The sequence below is a fragment of the Macrotis lagotis genome, chromosome X (assembly GCF_037893015.1).
Source record: "Macrotis lagotis isolate mMagLag1 chromosome X, bilby.v1.9.chrom.fasta, whole genome shotgun sequence".
NCBI classification, from domain to species: domain Eukaryota; kingdom Metazoa; phylum Chordata; class Mammalia; order Peramelemorphia; family Peramelidae; genus Macrotis; species Macrotis lagotis.
Genome location: NC_133666.1, coordinates 73622246 through 73643328, shown reverse-complemented (window position 1 = coordinate 73643328; position 21083 = coordinate 73622246). Strand labels below are relative to the sequence as shown.

Here is a 21083-nt window from a genome sequence, read left to right as displayed (position 1 = left end):
TTGCAGGATAATCAGCTAATAAACATTTCTGAAGAGCTAGCACCAGTTTATATTTTAATTGGGGGAAGGGGAGAGCTAAGCAACCTGTAGATATATAGAGTACAGATGGAAAATAATCTCAAAGGTGGGCAGGAGGAATAGGGGGAAGGAAACTGGAAAATCTAGGGGAAGAGGTAAGGAGGGGTGACACTCCAAGCATGAGGGACAGCTAGTACAAAGGCCTGAAGTCAGAAGATGGGATATAGTGTATGAGGACGAGCAAGTAGGCCAGTATAGCTAGATTGTAGAGGGCATCATGGAAGGGAAATAAAGTATAAGGAGACTGGGAAGATGGAGAAGGGACAAAATCAGCAACATTTTAAAATTTATATGAATATCTATTTATCATTTATATTACTAACAAAAACTAAGAGGAAAATATAGAAAAATAAATTCTATCGAAGATACAAATAAATGCAAAACATATCTGGGAGTTTACTAACCCATAGGGCTTATATAATATAGCTATAAAACAGTCTTTCCAGAAACGAAGGAAGTCCTAAGTAATTGGAGAGGCATTGTTCAGGGCTAGGTTATACCAATATACTCAAAAATAGTGAAACTACCTCAATTAATCTACAGAATTAGACTATGCAAAATAAACCTTTGAGGTTTTATCACATAGACAACATAAAGACAAAATTCATGTGAAGGAGCAAAAGGCTCAAGAATTTCAAGAAACAGAATTCCTTTTAAAAATGGAATGATGGGAGCCTAGCATTACCAGCTCTCGGAGCCAAACTGGTACTGCAGTGAAAAAAAAGAGAAAACTGGATTGGGAGGAAAAGACTAGAGAAGGAAGATTAGAGGAAAAGCTAATGTGGCAGACCCAAGAGGACAAAATGTGGAGGGAGGAATTTCTTATTCACTAGGGCTAATTGGAGAGCAATGGAATGGTAAACTGATTTAGCCTAACAGCTCACCCATCAATTTGGAGACCAAAGGATGTGGGTCCAACAGCTTGTCCAATCCAGCTTGGGTCTCATCTGGGCTGCATATTACCTTTGTTGCCCTGTGCTTTGATGGGCCTTTCCTCAGTTGTACCTTCTTCATATTTGTTAAAGAGTGCACCTCCATTTCCAGACTTCCTCATTTAAGATGCTTTTACTGTAAAGCTGGGTGAGACTCTAGGAAAGTTGTGACTGACTCTGCACCTCTGCTGCCTGACATAGAGAGTTCACTGATTTCTGCCTTCTCTGGAAGTCCTGCACATTAGTTGGCTTTTCTCTGAAGAGGCAGTTCTTCAGCTGATCTCCACCTGCCATGGCTTCAAGCTCAGTTTGACTACTGGCATCTTGAAGTGTTTCTTCATTGGTTTGGGGCTCAGTGGCCTTAGGACTGCTTTTACTAAACTTGATTGTCAAACCAATGGCCCCTTCTCTCCACTTGTCTGCTCTTCGGTTGGGGAAAAGCTCTAGGAATTCATTTGGGCTCACCTTCTCAATGGAGCCTTCCAAAGCCGTTCTGAAGGCAGGAGTGTTGGAAACTTTTACCACAGGCCTTTACCAGGCATTCCAGGACTACCTCATGTTCTTCCAGTAATACCCTTCACCCACTCTGGGCCCCAGACACACTGAACTATTTGCTGTCCCCCTCACATTTCTTGCATTTTCCTACCACCCTGCTTTAGTTACTGCTGATCTGACCCTACCCTGCCCAAACTGAGGACCCACTTCACTGCTTTCCATATTTCTCAAACTGGAAGCAGTCTTTTCAGCCCCCCCCCAAAGAATACGTTCTAACCTTTTACCTTCTATTTGAATTCTACTTGTCTGCATAATTCCTTATTTTCCTTAAGAAGCCAAACTCCTTGCCGGCAGAGACCAGGTATTCTTATTATTCTTCTGTATGTTCCACAGCATCTGACACAATGGCCTTATTTATACTAGTCAACTAGGAAATTGGTTGACCATTCAAAACCCTCCCAGAATAAAGTTGGAGTTCCAGAGGTCACAGTAAAAGGGGGAGGACAAGGACTGCGAAAGGGTTTAGATGATTGTGTGAGAAATAGGGGGGAAGAGTCTTTTGTCCAGACTAGGGTTTCTTAGCCTGGGATCTGGGAACTTTTTAAATTGAATCTGAAGTTTATTCTAAGAGGAGGAGGTGGGTTGTCCTAGGCTTCTTCAGATGACCAAGGGGCTCTGTGACAATAAAAAGGTGAAGAAACCCTGGGCTGGATGACATGAGTTCCAGGGTCTAATGGAATGGCATGCCATTAATTATTTGTGTCTCTCTCAGGTGTATCCCCTTCAGCCGGTTGGAGCAAGGGATGGAGAGACTTAGGATAGTCTCTTCAGGGCCTGTAGTGAAGAGGAGGCCCGTGCCAATGGCACCTTTCAGGTAGGTACAGCATCCTCAGCTGCCTGAGGTGGGGGTTGCAGGGAGGGTCCTGATCCAAAGTAGGTTTCTGCAGTTTCCATCTCTATCAGATGGAGCTACCTTAGGTGGAAGAAGGAGGCAGTGGGAAGGCTATCATTAATAGCTATGGAAAGGATCTACCCTCTAGGATCCATTTAGCTTTGTTCTGGAAACTGGTTTCAGATAAGTAGGCTTCTCAGCTGAAAAGGCAGCTAAGTGGTGCTGTGGATGAAAGGGTGCTGGCCTGGCATCAGGAAGATCAGAGTTTAAATTCAGCCTCAGAAGTTTCTTAGCAGTGTGACCTTGGGCAAGTCATTTGATTGTTGTTTGCCTCAGCTTCTTCATCTGTTAAAATAGGTGTTATAAAAGCACTTGCCTCCTAGAATTGTGAAGATCAGATGAGATGATCTTTGTCCAAAGTTCTCTAAATTTGCACTGCTCTAAAGCCACCAGTTTTGTTCAACCCCAGCAACTTAGAAAGGGCATCTAAGACTTCAAGGGGGTCATGGTCCATAGAGGTGAAGGAAGCCCAACTTTATAAAATCATACTTGGAGTAGTAAAGGTATCAGGCAGTCCCTGCCCTCAAGGAGGTCCTAGTCTAATGGGGAGAGTCCTCAAGCAGCCATGGACAGACAACAAGAGAGACTGGAGGCAACCTCAGAGGGAAGACCCCTGTAACTGGAAAGGCTTCTTGCCAGTAAGTGACATTTGAACAGAGATGTAAAGGAAGCCATGGGACAGAAATGAAGAGGAGAAGCATCTCAGAGATGGGAACAGTGTAGATCATTGGACCTGGGTCTTGGGAAGACATCTGTGACAGCTGAATGAAGTAGAAACCAGAGTGCAGAGACTTGAGGCCAGGCCCTCCCTTATGGCCTACCCAGCAGCTACTGCATTAGTCTGGGTGTGAGTGATTAGGACCTGAGCTTTGTCTGGGGAGAGGAGGAGTGTGATTGGTAGCCTTGACAGTAAGAGACAAGTTTGGAAGAGGGCCAGGTTTGAAGGTGAGGGGTCGGATCATGGGTTCTGTTTGGGGCATGGTGAATTTTGGTTATCTCACATCTGTTTTTGAGATGTCTAAGAGGTAGTTGGAGATGCAAGGTCGGAGGTTAGTAGAGTTGAGCAGATTTGAGAATCATCTTCATAGAAATGATTATTGAATCTATGGAAGCTTAAGAGTTCACCAAGCCAAAAAGTCTAGAGGGAGAGGGGGGACCATTTGTGATTAGAAGGTGGAGAAGGATCCAAACAAAGGAGAGAGAGGAGGAGGAGGAGGTGGAGGAGGAGAGAGAGAGTCAGATAGACAGACACAGACAGACAGAGATAGTGAAAGAGAGACAGAGAAACTCAGAGGGGGAGAGAGAAAGGGAGAGAAAGAAGGGGGGGTCCTAAAAACCCAGAGAAAAGAGAATATCAGAGGAGAGTGTGACCCACAGTGTCAAAGGCTGCAGAGAGGTCAAGAAGGAGGATTGAGAAAAGGCCATTGGACTTGGCAACTAAGAGATCATTGGTAACTGGCAAGTTTTGGTGGAATGAAGGGGCTAGAAACCAGATTGTGAGGGGCTAAAAAGAGAATGAGGGAAGAGAGAATGGAGGTCCCTTTGACAGAAGGATTTTCCCAGGAGTTTGGCTGTAAAGGGCAGAGGAGAAATAGTTACCAGGGATGAAAGGACCAAGTGAGGGGTATTTGAGGACGGGAGAGACATGGGCAGATTTGTAGGAAGCATCCAGGAGACAGGGAATGACTGAAGAGAAATGGGAGGGGGTAACCTGCTGGAGAAGATGAGAAGAATGAGCTCACCTGTGCAGGTAGGGTGAGAAGAAGGGTTTCCATATTATGTGAGACAGGGTCAAAGCCAAGCTAGTGGCACATTGCTCAAAATCCTGTGCTTGTTTGGGGGAGGCTGTGTCAAAAAGCCCTTCAGCCTGGTATTCCAAAATTGGGTAGTCTTCATTTTCCAGCCTCATCTGCCATGTGTGCTTCTCTGCAGTCACACTGTAGAATAGATTGGTCCCCATCCATGTCCAGCATTATCCTGGCTCCTGGTCTTTGCTCTTGTTGGTTCTCCCTATGAAATGGCCTCCCCAGCCCCCATCTCTATATTTTGAAATCCTACCTATCCTTTAAGACTAGCTCAAATGTCATCTCCTTTAGGAAGCCCCGACAACCCAATCTGTGACCAGCCAGCTCCACCCCGACCTCATATATCACTAGCTTTGCAGCTGTCCTAGACAATCAGAATGCATTCTCTAGCAATAGAGTTATTTGTGCATATATTCGATCCCCCAGGAGATTGGGAGCTTCAGGAGTACAAACATCATGACTTGTTACAGCTTTGGGTTTTCCACCACCATCTAATCTAACTTGTATCTCTCAACTGTATATCTAGGACCTTTAAGAGAAAGGGAAGGGGGAGTGGAGTGAGGGAGAAGAAGGGGCAGGTAGAAAGGGGAGGGGGAACAGAATAAGGGACAAGAGAGAAAGGGGAGGAAGGAGCAGAGTGAGAGAAGAGGGGGAAGATAGAAAGGGGAAGAGAACAGTGAGAGAGAAAAGGGGAGGAAGACTAGGGATGGAAGGAGGAAACAGAATGAGAAGGGGTGGGATATGATAGAATGGGGAAGAGAGAACAAAGAGGAGGAAGGAGCACAGTGAGAAAGGGTGAAGGAAAAGGACTAGAGGAGGAAGGAAGGAGTAGAATGGGAGGGAGGGCAGATAGATGAGGAAGGAACAGTGAGAGAGAAAGGGGAAAGGGGGAGGACCAGAGAGGGAGGGAGGGAGCAGAGTGATAGAGGAGGGGGAAAGGGAGGACCAGAGGGGTAAGGAGAGAAGAGAATGAGAGAGAAGGGGAAGATGATAGGAGAAGAGGGGACAGAGAGAGAGGAGGGGGAAGATAGAAAGAGGAGGGAGCAGAGTTAGAGAGAAAAGGGGAAGGAGGGAACAGTGAGAAGGGGTGGGAGATAGGGGAAAAGAGAAAGAGAAAGAGAGAGAGAGAGAGAGAGAGAGAGAGAGAGAGAGAGAGAGAAGAGTAGGTGGGTGTATAGTGAGAAAAGGTGAAGGAAGAGGAATAGAGGAGGAAGGAGGGAGTAGTTTCTATTTCTCCCTTCCTTTTTACCTTTCATCCAGTCAGCCTAGCTCCCATCCTTCCACCTGCTCTCCCCTTCAGTCACATTTTCGTACTCCTCCTCCTCCCTCCTTACTCCTCCAAATCCTGTTAACATTCTTCCCTTTCTATCTTCCTCCTCCTCATTCTTCCTTCTTCCAGTACTCCTCCCTTCTCCAATTGTTTTCTCTTTCTCTTTTTCATCTCCCCTATCCTCTTTCCCACTATTCCCTCCTCCCCTCTAGTCCTCCCCTTCACCCTTTCTCTCTCCCTCTGCTCCCTCCTCCTTTATCTTCCCCCCAATGTTAACTCGTTCCTCTTCTCTCTCTCATGCTGTTCTTTGCTTCCCTTCATATCTGCCCCCAACATTACTCTGCTCCCTTCTTCCCCCTTTCTCTCACTGTTCCTTTGTCATCTTGTATCTACCCTGCCTCCCATTCTACTCCCTCCTTCCTCCTCTAGTCCTCTTTCTTCTCCATTTCTCACTATGCTCCCTACTCCTTTCTCTCTTTACTCTCTTCCCCTTCCAATCTCCCACACTTTCTCAGTGATTCCTCCTTCAATCTCTAGTCTTCCGTCGCCTTTTCTCTCTCACTCTCTTCCCCTTCCGATCTCCACTCCTCTCTCACTCTGCTCCCTCCTCCTCCATCTTCCCCCTCCTCTCTCACTCTGCTCCCTCCTCCCGCTTTCCCTTCTTCTCTCTCTGCTCCCTCCTCCATCTTCCCTCTCCTCTCTCAGTCTGCTCCCTCTTCCCCTTCCTATCTTCCCCTCCTCTCTCACTCTCCTCCCTCCTCCGTCTTCCCCCACTTCTCACTCTGCTCCTTCCTCCATTTTCCCCCTCCTCTCTTCCTCTGCTCCCTCCTCCCCTTCCCACCTTCCGCTCCTCTCTCACTCTGCTCCCTCCCCATCTTCCCCGTCCTCCCTCACTCTTCTCCCTGCTCCATCTGCCCTCTCCTCTCTCACTCTGCTCCCTCCCCATCTTCCCCCTCCCCTCTCACTCTGCTCTCTGCTCCATTTTAGCATACTTGCTCACTCTCATCCCTCCACCATCTTCCCCCTCCTCTATCACTTTGCTCCCTCCTCTATCTTCCCTCTCCTCTCTCACTCTGCTACCTCCTCCATCTTCCCCCTCCTCTCACTCTGCTCCAACCTCCATTTTCCCCCTCCTCTCTCACTTTGCTCCCTCTTCCCCTTCCTAACTTCCCTTCTTCTCTCACTTAGCTCCCTCCTCCATCTTCCCCCACCTCTCTCACTCTGCTCCCTCATCCATCTTCCCCTCCTTGCTTACTCTGCTCCCTCTTCCCCTTCAAAACTTCTCTCTCCTCTCTCACTCTGCTCCCTCCTACATATTCCCCTTCCTCTCACTCTGCTCCCTCCTCCATTTTCCCCCTCCTCACCCACTTTGCTCCCGCTTCCCCTTCCTATCTTCCCCTCTTCTCTCACTCTGCTCCCTCCAACATCTTCCCCCTCCTCTCCTCTCTCACTCTGCTCCCTCCTCCATCTTCCTCCTCCTCTCTCACTCTGCTCCCTCCTCCATCTTCCCCATCCTCTCTCACTCTGCTCCCCCCTCCATCTTCCCCCTTCTCTCTCATTCTGCTCCCTCATCCATCTTACCCTCCTCTCTCACTCTGCTCCCTCCTCCATCTTCCCCCACCACTCTGACTCTGCTCCCTCCTCCATCTTCCCCCTACTCTCTCACTCTGCTCCCTCCTCCATCTTCCCCCTCCTCTCTCACTCTCCTCCCTCTTCCCCTTCATATCCTCCCCTCCTTTCGCACTCTGCTCCGTGATCCACTTTCCCCTCCTCTCTCACTCTGGTTCCTTTACCCATTCCTACCTTCCCCTCCTCTCTCACTCTGCTCCCTCCTGAATCTTCCCCCTCCTCTCTCACTCTGCTCCCTCATCCATCTTCCCCTCCTCTCTCACTCTGTTCCCTTATCCCTGTTCCCCCTCCTCTCTCACTCTGCTCCTTCCTCCATCTTCCCCGTCTTGTCCCTCCTCTCTCACTCTGTTCCCTTCTCCCTGTTCCCCCTCCTCTCTCACTCTGGTCCCTGCTCCATTTCCCCATCTTCTCTCATTCTGCTCCCTCCTTCATCTTCCCCTCCTCTCTCACTCTGCTCCCTCCTCCATCTTCCCCCTCCTATCTCACTCTGCTCCCTCCTCCATCTTCCCCCTCCTCTCTCACTCTGGTCCATCTCTATTTTATCCCTCCTCTCTCACTCTGCTCCCTCCTCCATCTTCCCGCTCCTCTCTCACTCTGATCCCTCTTCCCCTTCCTATCACCCCCTCTCACTCTGCTCCCTGCTCCATCTTCCCCCTCCTCTCTCACTCTGCTCCATCCTCCATCTTCGCCCTCCTCTCTCACTTTGCTTCCTCTTCCCCTTCCTATCTAATCGACTTCTCTCACTCTGCTCCCTACTCCATCTTACCCCTCCTCTCTCACTCTCTTCCCTTCGTAATCTTCCCCCCTCCTCTCTCAACCTGCTCCCTCCTCCATCTTGCCCCTCCTCTCATTTTGCTCCCTCTTCCATTTTCCACCTCCTCTCTCACTCCGCTCCCTCATTCCCTCCTCTCTCACTTTGTTCCCTCCTTCATCTTCCCCTGCTATCTCACTCTGCTCCCCCCGCATCTTCCTCGTCCTCTCTCTCTTCTCCCTTCTCCGTCTTCCTCCTCTTCCCCTTCCTATCCCCCATCCTCTCTCGCTCTGCTGCCTGCTCCATCTTCCCCCTCCTCTCTCACTCTGCTCCATCCTCCATCTTCGCCCTCCTCTCTCAATCTGCTCCCTCTTCCCCTTCCTATCTACTCACTCTTCTCTCACTCTGCTCCCTGCTCCATCTTCCCCCTCCTCTCTCACTCTCTTCCCTTCGCAATCTTCCTCCTCCTCTCTCAATCTGCTCCCTCCTCCATCTTGCCCCTCCTCTCATTTTGCTCCCTCCTCCATTTTCTAGGTCCTCTCTCACTCCGCTCCCTCTTCCACTCCTCTCTCACTCTATTCCCTCCTTCATCTTCCCCTCCTCTCTCACTCTGGTCCCCCCCCCCATCTTCCCCGTGCTCTCTCTCTTCTCCCTTCTCGGTCTTCCCCCTCTTCCACTTCCTATCTTCCCCTCCTCTCTCAATCTGCTCCATCCTCCATCTTCCCCCTCCTCTCTCATTCTGCTCCCTCCTCCATCTTCCCCGTCCTATCTCAATCTGCTCCCTCCTCCATCTTCCCCCTCCTCTCTCACTCTGCTCCCACTTCCCCTTCTTCTCCTCCCTTCCTATCTCCCTCTTCTCCCTGCTCCATCTACCCCATCTTCTCTCACTCTGCTCCCTCCTTCATCTTCCACTCCTCTCTCAATGTGCTCCCTCCTATGTCTTGACCCTCCTCTCTCACTCTGTTCCCTTCTCCCTGTTCCCTCTCCTCTCTCACTTTTCTCCCTGCTCCATTTTCACCATCTTCTCTCACTCTGCTCCCTCCTTCGTCTTCCCCTCCTCTCTCACTCTGCTCCATCCTCCATCTTCCCCCTCCTCTCTAACTCTGCTCCCTGCTCCATCTTCCCCATCCTCTCTCACTCTGATCCCTGCTTCATCTTCCCCCTCCACTCTCATTCTGGTCCCTCCTCCATTTTCCCCCTCCTCTCTCACTCTACTCCCTCCTCCATCTTCCCGCTCCTCTGTCACTCTGATCCCTCTTCCCCTTCCTATCACCCCCTCTCACTCTGCTCCCTGCTCCATCTTCCCCCTCCTCTCTCACTGTGCTCCCTATTCCCCTTCCTATGTTCACAGACTCTCTCTGCTCCCTCCTCCATCTTCCCCCTCCTCTCTCATTCTGCACCCTCCTACATCTTCCCCCTCCTCTCCCTCTTCTCCCTTCTCCATCTTCCCCCTCTTCCCCTTCCTATCTTAACCTCAGCTATCACTCTGCTCCCTCATCGATCTTCCCCTCCTCGCTTACTCTGCTCCCTCTTCCCCTTCATACCTTCCCCTCCTCTCTCACTCTGCTCTCTCCTCCATCTTCCCCCTCCTCTCTCACTCGGCTCCCTCCCTTATCTTCCCTCTCCTCTCTCACTCTTCTCCCTCCTCCATGTTCCCCCTCCTCTCACTCTGCTCCCTCCTCTATCTTCCCCCTCCTCTCTCACTTTCCTCCCTCTTCCCCTTCCTATCTTCCCCTCTTCTCTCACTCTGCTCCCTCCTCCATCTTCCCACTCCTCTATCACTCTGTTCCCTCCTCCATCTTCCCCATCCTCTCTCACTCTGCTCCATCCTCCATCTTCCTCCACGTTTCTCACTCTATTCCCTCCTCCATCTTCCCCCCCCACTCTGCTCCCTCCTCCATGTTCGCCCACCTCCCTCATTCTGCTCACTCTTCCCCTTCCTCTCCTACCCTCCTCTCTCACTCTTCTCCCTGCTCCATCTTTCCCCTCCTCTCTCATTCTGCTCCCTCCTTCATCTTCCCCTCCTCTCTCACTCTGCTCCCTCCTCCCTCTTCCCCTCCTCTAATTCTGCTCGCTCCTGCATTTTCCCCCTACTCTCTCACTCTGCACCCCCTTCCCTCCTCTCTCACTTTGTTCCCTCCTTCATCTTCCCCTCCTCTCTCACTCTGCGCCCCCCTCCATCTTCCCCGTCCTCTCTCTATTCTCCCTTCTCCATCTTCCACCTCTTCCCATTCGTATTTTCCCCTCCTCTCTCACTCTTCTCCCTCCTCAATCTTCGCCCTCCTCTCTCACTCTGCTCCCTCTTCCCCTTCGTATCCTCCCCGCCTCTCGCACTCTGCTCCGTGATGCATCTTCCCCTCCTCACTCACTCTGCTTCCTCTTCCCGTTCTTATCATCCCCTCCTCTCTCTGCTCCCTCCTCCATCTTCCCCCTTCTCTCTCATTCTGCTCCCTCATCCATCTTCCCCTCCTCTCTCACTTTGCTCCCTCTTCCCCTTCCTATCCCCCTCCTTTCTCACTCTGCTCCCTGCTCCATCTTCCCCCTCCTCTCTCACTCTGCTCCATCCTCCATCTTCGCCCTCCTCTCTCACTTTGCTTCCTCTTCCCCTTCCTAACTAATTCACTTCTCTCACTCTGCTCCCTGCTCCATCTTACCCCTCCTCTCTCACTCTGTTGCCTTCGTAATCTTCCCCCTCTTCTCTCAACCTGCTCCCTCCTCCATCTTGCCCCTACTCTCATTTTGCTCCCTCCTCCATTTTCCACCTCCTCTCTCACTCCGCTCCGTCTTCCACTCCTCTCTCACTCTATTCCCTCCTGAATCTTCCCCTGCTCTCTCAATCTGCTCCCCCATCTTCCTCGTCCTCTCTCTCTTCTCCCTTCTCCGTCTTCCCCCTCTTCCCCTTCCTATTCCCCCTCCTCTCTCACTCTGCTCCATCCTCCTTCTTCGCGCTCCTCTCTCACTCTGCTTCCTCTTCCACTTCCTATCTACCCCTCTTCTCTCACTCTTCTCCCTGCTCCATCTTCCCCTCTTCTCTTACTCTGTTCCCTCCTCAATCTTCCCCCTCCTCTCTCAATCTGCTCCCTCCTCCATCTTGCCCCTCCTCTCATTTTGCTCCCTCCTCCATTTTCCAGGTCCTCTCTCACTCCGCTCCCTCTTCCACTCCTCTCTCACTCTATTCCCTCCTTCATCTTCCCCTCCTCTCTCATTCTGGTCGCCCCCATCTTCCCCGTGCTCTCTCTCTTCTCCCTTCCCGGTCTTCCCCCTCTTCCACTTCCTATCTTCCCCTCCTCTCTCAATCTGCTCCCTCCTCCATCTCCCCCCTCCTCTCTCATTCTGCTCCCTCCTCCATCTTCCCCGTCCTATCTCAATCTGCTCCCTCCTCCATCTTCCCCCTCCTCTCTCACTCTGCTCCCTCCTCCATCTTCCCCCTCCTCTCTCACTCTGCTCCCTGCTCCATCTATCCCATCTTCTCTCACTCTGCTCCCTCCTTCATCTTCCACTCCTCTCTCAATGTGCTCCCTCCTATGTCTTGACCCTCCTCTCTCACTCTGTTCCCTTCTCCCTGTTCCCTCTCCTCTCTCACTTTTCTCCCTGCTCCATTTTCACCATCTTCTCTCACTCTGCTCCCTCCTTCATCTTCCCCTCCTCTCTCACTCTGCTCCATCCTCCATCTTCCCCCTCCTCTCTAACTCTGCTCCCTGCTCGATCTTCCCCTTCCTCTCTCACTCTGATCCCTGCTCCATCTTCCCCCTCCACTCTCATTCTGGTCCCTCCTCCATTTTCCCCCTCCTCTCTCACTCTACTCCCTCCTCCATCTTCCCGCTCCTCTGTCACTCTGATCCCTCTTCCCCTTCCTATCACCGCCTCTCACTCTGCTCCCTGCTCCATCTTCCCCCTCTTCTCTCACTGTGCTCCCTATTCCCCTTCCTATGTTCACAGACTCTCTCTACTCATTCCTCCATCTTCCCCCTCCTCTCTCATTCTGCACCCTCCTCCATCTTCCCCCTCCTCTCCCTCTTCTCCCTTCTCCATCTTCCCCCTCTTCCCCTTCCTATCTTAACCTCAGCTATCACTCTGCTCCCTCATCGATCTTCCCCTCCTCGCTTACTCTGCTCCCTCTTCCCCTTCATACCTTCCCCTCCTCTCTCACTCTGCTCATTCCCCATCTTCCCGCTCCCCTCTCGCTCTGCTCTCTCCTCCATCTTCAGCCTCCTCTCTCACTTTGATCCCTCCTCCATCATCCCACTCCTCTCTCACTCTGCTCCCTCCTCTATCTTCCCTCTCCTCTCTCACTCTGCTCCCTCCTCCATGTTCCCCCTCCTCTCACTCTGCTCCCTCCTCTATCTTCCTTCTCCTCTCTCACCCTGCTCCCTCCTCCATGTTCCCCCTCCTCTCACTCTGCTCCCTCCTCTATCTTCCCCCGCCTCTCTCACTTTCTACCCTCTTCCCCTTCCTATCTTCCCCTCTTCTCTCACTCTGCTCCCTCCTCCATCTTCCCACTCCTCTATCACTCTGTTCCCTCCTCCATCTTCCCCCTCCTCTCTCACTCTGCTCCATCCTCCATCTTCCTCCACCTTTCTCACTCTGTTCCCTCCTCCATCTTCCCCCCCTCACTCTGCTCACTCTTCCCCTTCCTCTCCTACCCTCCTCTCTCACTCTTCTCCCTGCTCCATCTTTCCCCTCCTCTCTCACTCTGCTCCCTCCTCCATCTTCCCCCTACTCTCTCACTCTGCTCCCTCCTCCATCTTCCCCCTCCTCTCTCACTCTCCTCCCTCTTCCCCTTCGTATCCTCCCCTCCTTTCGCACTCTGCTCCGTGATCCACTTTCCCCTCCTCTCTCACTCTGGTTCCTTTACCCATTCCTACCTTCCCCTCCTCTCTCACTCTGCTCCCTGCTGAATCTTCCCCCTCCTCTCTCACTCTGCTCCCTCATCCCCTTCATCTTCCCCTCCTCTCTCACTCTGTTCCCTTATCCCTGTTCCCCCTCCTCTCTCACTCTGCTCCTTCCTCCATCTTCCCCGTCTTGTCCCTCCTCTCTCACTCTGTTCCCTTCTCCCTGTTCCTCCTCCTCTCTCACTCTTCTCCCTGCTCCATTTCCCCATCTTCTCTCATTCTGCTCCCTCCTTCATCTTCCCCTCCTCTCTCACTCTGCTCCCTCCTCCATCTTCCCCCTCCTATCTCACTCTGCTCCCTCCTCCATCTTCCCCCTCCTCTCTCACTCTGGTCCATCTCTATTTTATCCCTCCTCTCTCACTCTGCTCCCTCCTCCATCTTCCCGCTCCTCTCTCACTCTGATCCCTCTTCCCCTTCCTATCACCCCCTCTCACTCTGCTCCCTCCTCCATCTTCCCCCCTCCTCTCTCACTCTGCTCCATCCTCCATCTTCGCCCTCCTCTCTCACTTTGCTTCCTCTTCCCCTTCCTATCTAATCGACTTCTCTCACTCTATTCCCTCCTTAATCTTCCCCCCTCCTCTCTCAACCTGCTCCCTCCTCCATCTTGCCCCTCCTCTCATTTTGCTCCCTCTTCCATTTTCCACCTCCTCTCTCACTCCGCTCCCTCATTCCCTCCTCTCTCACTTTGTTCCCTCCTTCATCTTCCCCTGCTATCTCACTCTGCTCCCCCCGCATCTTCCTCGTCCTCTCTCTCTTCTCCCTTCTCCGTCTTCCTCCTCTTCCCCTTCCTATCCCCCATCCTCTCTCGCTCTGCTGCCTGCTCCATCTTCCCCCTCCTCTCTCACTCTGCTCCATCCTCCATCTTCGCCCTCCTCTCTCAATCTGCTCCCTCTTCCCCTTCCTATCTACTCACTCTTCTCTCACTCTGCTCCCTGCTCCATCTTCCCCCTCCTCTCTCACTCTCTTCCCTTCGCAATCTTCCTCCTCCTCTCTCAATCTGCTCCCTCCTCCATCTTGCCCCTCCTCTCATTTTGCTCCCTCCTCCATTTTCTAGGTCCTCTCTCACTCCGCTCCCTCTTCCACTCCTCTCTCACTCTATTCCCTCCTTCATCTTCCCCTCCTCTCTCACTCTGGTCGCCCCCATCTTCCCCGTGCTCTCTCTCTTCTCCCTTCTCCGTCTTCCCCCTCTTCCACTTCCTATCTTCCCCTCCTCTCTCAATCTGCTCCCTCCTCCATCTTCCCCCTCCTCTCTCATTCTTCTCCCTCCTCCATCTTCCCCGTCCTATCTCAATCTGCTCCCTCCTCCATCTTCCCCCTCCTCTCTCACTCTGCTCCCACTTCCCCTTCTTCTCCTCCCTTCCTCTCTCCCTCTTCTCCCTGCTCCATCTACCCCATCTTCTCTCACTCTGCTCCCTCCTTCATCTTCCACTCCTCTCTCAATGTGCTCCCTCCTACGTCTTGACCCTCCTCTCTCACTCTGTTCCCTTCTCCCTGTTCCCTCTCCTCTCTCACTTTTCTCCCTGCTCCATTTTAACCATCTTCTCTCACTCTGCTCCCTCCTCCATCTTCCCCCTCCTCTCTAACTCTGCTCCCTGCTCCATCTTCCCCATCCTCTCTCACTCTGATCCCTGCTCCATCTTCCCCCTCCACTCTCATTCTGGTCCCTCCTCCATTTTCCCCCTCCTCTCTCACTCTACTCCCTCCTCCATCTTCCCGCTCCTCTGTCACTCTGATCCCTCTTCCCCTTCCTATCACCCCCTCTCACTCTGCTCCCTGCTCCATCTTCCCCCTCCTCTCTTACTGTGCTCCCTATTCCCCTTCCTATGTTCACAGACTCTCTCTGCTTACTCCTCCATCTTACCCCTCCTCTCTCATTCTGCACCCTCCTACATCTTCCCCCTCCTCTCCCTCTTCTCCCTTCTCCATCTTCCCCCTCTTCCCCTTCCTATCTTAACCTCAGCTATCACTCTGCTCCCTCATCGATCTTCCCCTCCTCGCTTACTCTGCTCCCTCTTCCCCTTCATACCTTCCCCTCCTCTCTCACTCTGGTCTCTCCTCCATCTTCCCCCTCCTCTCTCACTCGGCTCCCTCCCCTATCTTCCCTCTCCTCTCTCACTCTGCTCCCTCTTCCATGTTCCCCCTCCTCTCACTCTGCTCCCTCCTCTATCTTCCCTCTCCTCTCTCACCCTGCTCCCTCCTCCATGTTCCCCCTCCTCTCACTCTGCTCCCTCCTCTATCTTCCCCCTCCTCTCTCACTTTCCTCCCTCTTCCCCTTCCTATCTTCCCCTCTTCTCTCACTCTGCTCCCTCCTCCATCTTCCCCCCCCACTCTGCTCCCTCCTCCATGTTCGCCCACCTCCCTCACTCTGCTCACTCTTCCCCTTCCTCTCCTACCCTCCTCTCTCACTCTTCTCCCTGCTCCATCTTTCCCCTCCTCTCTCATTCTGCTCCCTCCTTCATCTTCCCCTCCTCTCTCACTCTGCTCCCTCCTCCCTCTTCCCCTCCTCTAATTCTGCTCGCTCCTGCATTTTCCCCCTACTCTCTCACTCTGCACCCCCTTCCCTCCTCTCTCACTTTGTTCCCTCTTTCATCTTCCCTTCCTCTCTCACTCTGCGCCCCCCTCCATCTTCCCCGTCCTCTCTCTATTCTCCCTTCTCCATCTTCCACCTCTTCCCATTCGTATTTTCCGCTCCTCTCTCACTCTGCTCCCTCCACAATCTTCGCCCTCCTCTCTCACTCTGCTCCCTCTTCCCCTTCGTATCCTCCCCGCCTCTCGCACTCTGCTCCGTGATGCATCTTCCCCTCCTCTCTCACTCTGCTTCCTCTTCCCGTTCTTATCATCCCCTCCTCTCTCTGCTCCCTCCTCCATCTTCCCCCTCCTCTCTTACTCTGCTCCATCCTCCATCTTCGCCCTCCTCTCTCACTTTGCTTCCTCTTCCCCTTCCTAACTAATTCACTTCTCTCATTCTGCTCCCTGCTCCATCTTACCCCTCCTCTCTCACTCTGTTGCCTTCGTAATCTTCCCCCTCCTCTCTCAACCTGCTCCCTCCTCCATCTTGCCCCTACTCTCATTTTGCTCCCTCCTCCATTTTCCACCTCCTCTCTCACTCCGCTCCGTCTTCCACTCCTCTCTCACTCTATTCCCTCCTTAATCTTCACCTGTTCTCTCAATCTGCTCCCCCCATCTTCCTCGTCCTCTCTCTCTTCTCCCTTCTCCGTCTTCCCCCTCTTCCCCTTCCTATTCCCTCTCCTCTCTCACTCTGCTCCATCTTCCTTCTTCGCCCTCCTCTCTCACACTGCTCCGTCTTCCCCTTCCTATCTACCCCTCTTCTCTCACTCTTCTCCCTACTCCATCTTCCCCTCTTCTGTTACTCTGTTCCCTCCTCCATCTTCCCCCTCCTCTCTCACTCTGCTCCCTCCTCCATCTTCCCCCTCCTCTCCCTCTTCTCCCTTCTCCATCTTCCCCCTCTTCCCCTTCCTATCTTAACCTCAGCTATCACTCTGCTCCCTCATCGATCTTCCCCTCCTCGCTTACTCTGCTCCCTCTTCCCCTTCATACCTTCCCCTCCTCTCTCACTCTGCTCCCTCCCCATCTTCCCGCTCCCCTCTCGCTCTGCTCTCTCCTCCATCTTCAGCCTCCTCTCTCACTTTGATCCCTCCTCCATCTTCCCACTCCTCTCTCACTCTGCTCCCTCCTCTATCTTCCCTCTCCTCTCTCACTCTGATCCCTCCTCCATGTTCCCCCTCCTCTCACTCTGCTCCCTCCTCTATCTTCCCTCTCCTCTCTCACCCTGCTCCCTCCTCCATGTTCCCCCTCCTCTCACTCTGCTCCCTCCTCTATCTTCCCCCTCCTCTCTCACTTTCCTCCCTCTTCCCCTTCCTATCTTCTCCTCTTCTCTCACTCTGCTCCCTCCTCCATCTTCCCACTCCTCTCCCTCTTCTCCCTTTTCCATCTTCCGCATCTTCCCCTTCCTATCTTCCCCTCAGGTCTCACTGTGCTCCCTCATCGATCTTTCTCCTCCTCTCTTACTCTGCTCCCTCTTCCCCTTCATACATTCCCCTCCTCTCTCTCTCTGCTCCCTCCCCATCTTCCCGCTCCCCTCTCACTCTGCTCTCTACTCCATCTTCAGCCTCCTCACTCACTTTGATCCCTCCTCCATCTTCCCCCTCTTCCCCTTCCTATCTTCCCCTCAGCTCTTACTGTGCTTCCTCATCGATTTTCCCCCTCCCCGCTTACTCTGCTCCCTCTTCCCCTTCATACCTTCCCCTCCTTTCTCACTCTGCTCCCCCCCATCTTCCAGCTCCCCTCTCACTCTGCTCTCTACTCCATCTTCCCCCTCCTCTCTCACTCTGCTCCATCCTCCATCTTCGCCCTCCTCTCTCACTCTGCTCCCTCTTCCCCTTCCTAGCTATGCCCTCTTCTCTCACTCTGCTCCCTGCTCCATCTTCCTCCTCCTCTCTCACTCTCTTCCCTTCGCAATCTTCTCCCTCCTCTCTCAATCTGCTCCCTCCTCCATCTTACCCCTCCTATCATTTTGCTCCCTCCTCCATTTTCCACGTCCTCTCTCACTCCGGTCCCCCACATCTTCCCCGTGCTCTCTCTCTTCTCCCATCTCCGTCTTCACCCTCTTCCACTTCCTATCTTCCCTTCCTCTCTCACTCTGCTCCCTCCTCCATCTTCCCCCTCCTCTCTCATTCTGTTCCCTCCTCCATCTTCCCTGTCCTTTCTCAATCTGCTCCCTCCTCCATCTTCCCCCTCCTCTCTCACTCTGCTCCCTCTTCGCCTTCCTATCACCCCTCTCACTCTGCTCCCTGCTCCATCTTCCCTCTCCTCTCTCTCTGCTCCCTCTTCCCCTTCCTATCCTCACTTACCCTCTCGGCTCACTCCTCCATCTTACTCCTCCTCTCTCATTGTGCTCCCTCCTCCATTTTCCCCCTCCTCTGTCCTTCTGCTCCCTCCTCCACTTTCCCCCTCCTCTCTCACTCTACTCCCTCCTCCATCTTCCACCTCCTCTCTCACTCTGCTCCATCCTCCATCTTCTCCCTCCTCTCTAACTCTGCTCCCTGCTCCATCTTCCCCATCCTGTCTCACTCTGATACCTGCTCCATCTTCCCCCTCCACTCTCATTCTGGTCCCTCCTCCATTTTCCCCCTCCTCTCTCACTCTACTTCCTCCTCCATCTTCCCGCTCCTCTGTCACTCTGATCCCTCTTCCCCTTCCTATCACCCCCTCTCACTCTGCTCCCTGCTCCATCTTCCCCCTCCTCTCTCACTGTGCTCCCTATTCCCCTTCCTATGTTCACAGACTCTCTCTGTTCACTCCTCCATCTTACCCTCCTCTCTCATTCTGCACCCTCCTCCATCTTCCCCCTCCTCTCCCTCTTCTCCCTTCTCCATCTTCCTCCTCTTCCCCTTCCTATCTTCCCCTCCTCTCTCACTCTGCTCCCTCATCCATCTTCCCCCTCCTCTCTCACTCTGCTCCCTCCTCCATCTTCCCCTCCTCTCTCATTCTGCTTCCTCCTCCATCTTCCCCGTCCTATCTCAGTCTGCTCGCTCCTCCATCTTCCCCCTCCTCTGTCCTTCTGCTCCCTCTTCCATTTTCCACCTCCTCTCTCACTCCGCTCCCTCTTTCCCTCCTCTTTCACTTTGTTCCCTCCTTCATCTTCCCCTGCTCTCTCAATCTGCTCCCCATCTTCCTCGTCCTCTCTCTCTTCTCCCTTCTCCGTCTTCCCCCTCTTCCCCTTCCTATTCCCCCTCCTCCCTCACTCTGCTCCATGCTCCTTCTTCGCCCTCCTCTGTCACTCTGCTCCCTCTTCCCCTTCCTATCTACCCCTCTTCTCTCACTCTTCTCCCTGCTCCATCTTCCCCTCTTCTCTTACTCTGTTCCCTCCTCAATCTTCCCCCTCCTCTCTCAATCTGCTCCCTCCTCCATCTTGCCCCTCATCTTATTATGCTACCTCTTCCATTTCCCACCTCCTCTCTCACTCCGCTCCCTCTTTCCCTCCTCTCTCACTTTGTTCCCTCCTTCATCTTCCCCTGCTCTCTCACTCTGCTCCCCTATCTTCCTCGTCCTCTCTCTCTTCTCCCTTCTCCGTCTTCCCCCTCTTCCCCTTCCTATCCCCACTCCTCTCTCACTCTGCTCCCTGCTCCCTCTTCCCCCTCCTCTCTCACTCTGCTCCCTCCTCCATCTTCCCCCTCCACTCTCATTCTGGTCCCTCCTCCATTTTCCCCCTCCTCTCTCACTCTACTCCCTCCTCCATCTTCCCGCTCCTCTGTCACTCTGATCCCTCTTCCCCTTCCTATCACCCCCTCTCACTCTGCTCCCTGCTCCATCTTCCCCCTCCTCTCTCACTCTCTTCCCTTCGCAATCTTCTCCCTCCTCTCTCAATCTGCTCCCTCCTCCATCTTACCCCTCCTATCATTTTGCTCCCTCCTCCATTTTCCACGTCCTCTCTCACTCCGGTCACCCACATCTTCCCCGTGCTCTCTCTCTTCTCCCATCTCCGTCTTCACCCTCTTCCACTTCCTATCTTCCCTTCCTCTCTCACTCTGCTCCCTCCTCCATCTTCCCCCTCCTCTCTCATTCTGCTCCCTCCTCCATCTTCCCTGTCCTTTCTCAATCTGCTCCCTCCTCCATCTTCCCCCTCCTCTCTCACTCTGCTCCCTCTTCGCCTTCCTATCCCCCCTCTCACTCTGCTCCCTGCTCCATCTTCCCTCTCCTCTCTCTCTGCTCCCTCTTCCCCTTTCTATCCTCACTTACCCTCTCGGCTCACTCCTCCATCTTACTCCTCCTCTCTCATTATGCTCCCTCCTCCATTTTCCCCCTCCTCTGTCCTTCTGCTCCCTCCTCCACTTTCCCCCTCCTCTCTCACTCTACTCCCTCCTCCATCTTCCACCTCCTCTCTCACTCTGCTCCATCCTCCATCTTCTCCCTCCTCTCTAACTCTGCTCCCTGCTCCATCTTCCCCATCCTGTCTCACTCTGATACCTGCTCCATCTTCCCCCTCCACTCTCATTCTGGTCCCTCCTCCATTTTCGCCCTCCTCTCTCACTCTACTCTCTCCTCCATCTTCCCGCTCCTCTGTCACTCTGATCCCTCTTCCCCTTCCTATCACCCCCTCTCACTCTGCTCCCTGCTCCGTCTTCCCCCTCCTCTCTCACTGTGCTCCCTATTCCCTTTCCTATGTTCACAGACTCTCTCTGTTCACTCCTCCATCTTATCCCTCCTCTCTCATTCTGCACCCTCCTCCATCTTACCCCTCCTCTCCCTCTTCTCCCTTCTCCCTCTTCCTCCTCTTCCCCTTCCTATCTTCCCCTCCTCTCTCACTCTGCTCCCTCATCCATCTTCCCCCTCCTCTCTCACTCTACTCCCTCCTCCATCTTCCCCCTCCTCTCTCATTCTGCTCCCTCCTCCATCTTCCCTGTCCTATCTCAATCTGCTCCCTCCTCCTTCTTCCCCCTCCTCTCTCACTCTGCTCCCTCTTCACCTTCCTATCCCCCCTCTCACTCTGCTCCCTGCTCCATCTTCCCTCTCCTCTCTCTCTGCTCCCTCTTCCCCTTCCTATCCACACTTACCCTCTCTGCTCACTCCTCCATCTTACCCCTCCTCTCTCATTGTGCTCCCTCCTCCACTTTCCCCCTCCTCTGTCCTTCTGCTCCCTCCTCCATTTTCCCCCTCCTCTCTCACTCTGCTCCCTCCTCAATCTTCGCCCTCCTCTCTCACTCTGCTCCCTCTTCCCCTTCGTATCCTCCCCGCCTCTCGCACTCTGCTCCATGATGCATCTTCCCCTCCTCTCTCACTCTGCTTCCTCTTCCCGTTCTTATAATCCCCTCCTCTCTCTGCTCCCTCCTCCATCTTCCCCCTTCTCTATCATTCTGCTCCCTCATCCATCTTCCCCTCCTCTCTCACTCTGCTCCCTCTTCCCCTTCCTATCCCCCTCCTTTCTCACTCTGCTCCCTGCTCCATCTTCCCCCTCCTCTCTCACTCTGCTCCATCCTCCATCTTCGCTCTCCTCTCTCGCTCTGCTCACTCTTCCCCTTCCTAGCTATGCCCTCTTCTCTCACTCTGCTCCCTGCTCCATCTTCCCCCTCCTCTATCACTCTCTTCCCTTCGCAATCTTCTCCCTCCTCTCTCAATCTGCTCCCTCTTCCATTTTACCCCTCCTATCATTTTGCTCCCTCTTCCGTTTTCCACGTCCTCTCTCACTCCGGTCCCCCACATCTTCCCCGTGCTCTCTCTCTTCTCCCTTCTCCGTCTTCCCCCTCTTCCACTTTCTCCTT

The 21083-nt window shown here is 53.2% G+C and overlaps 1 protein-coding gene across 1 annotated transcript in view; it reads left to right on the top strand.

Moving 5' to 3' along the window:
* The first annotated feature begins 2354 nt into the window (after nucleotides 1-2354).
* Nucleotides 2355-21083, top strand: part of LOC141500217 (ras-related GTP-binding protein A) — a 78057-nt gene continuing 59328 nt past the window's right edge. The window contains exon 1 of the mRNA XM_074203204.1: nucleotides 2355-2379. Within this exon, the coding sequence (XP_074059305.1) occupies nucleotides 2366-2379 (14 nt within the window). The 5' untranslated portion in view covers nucleotides 2355-2365. The remainder of the gene's footprint in view (nucleotides 2380-21083) is intronic.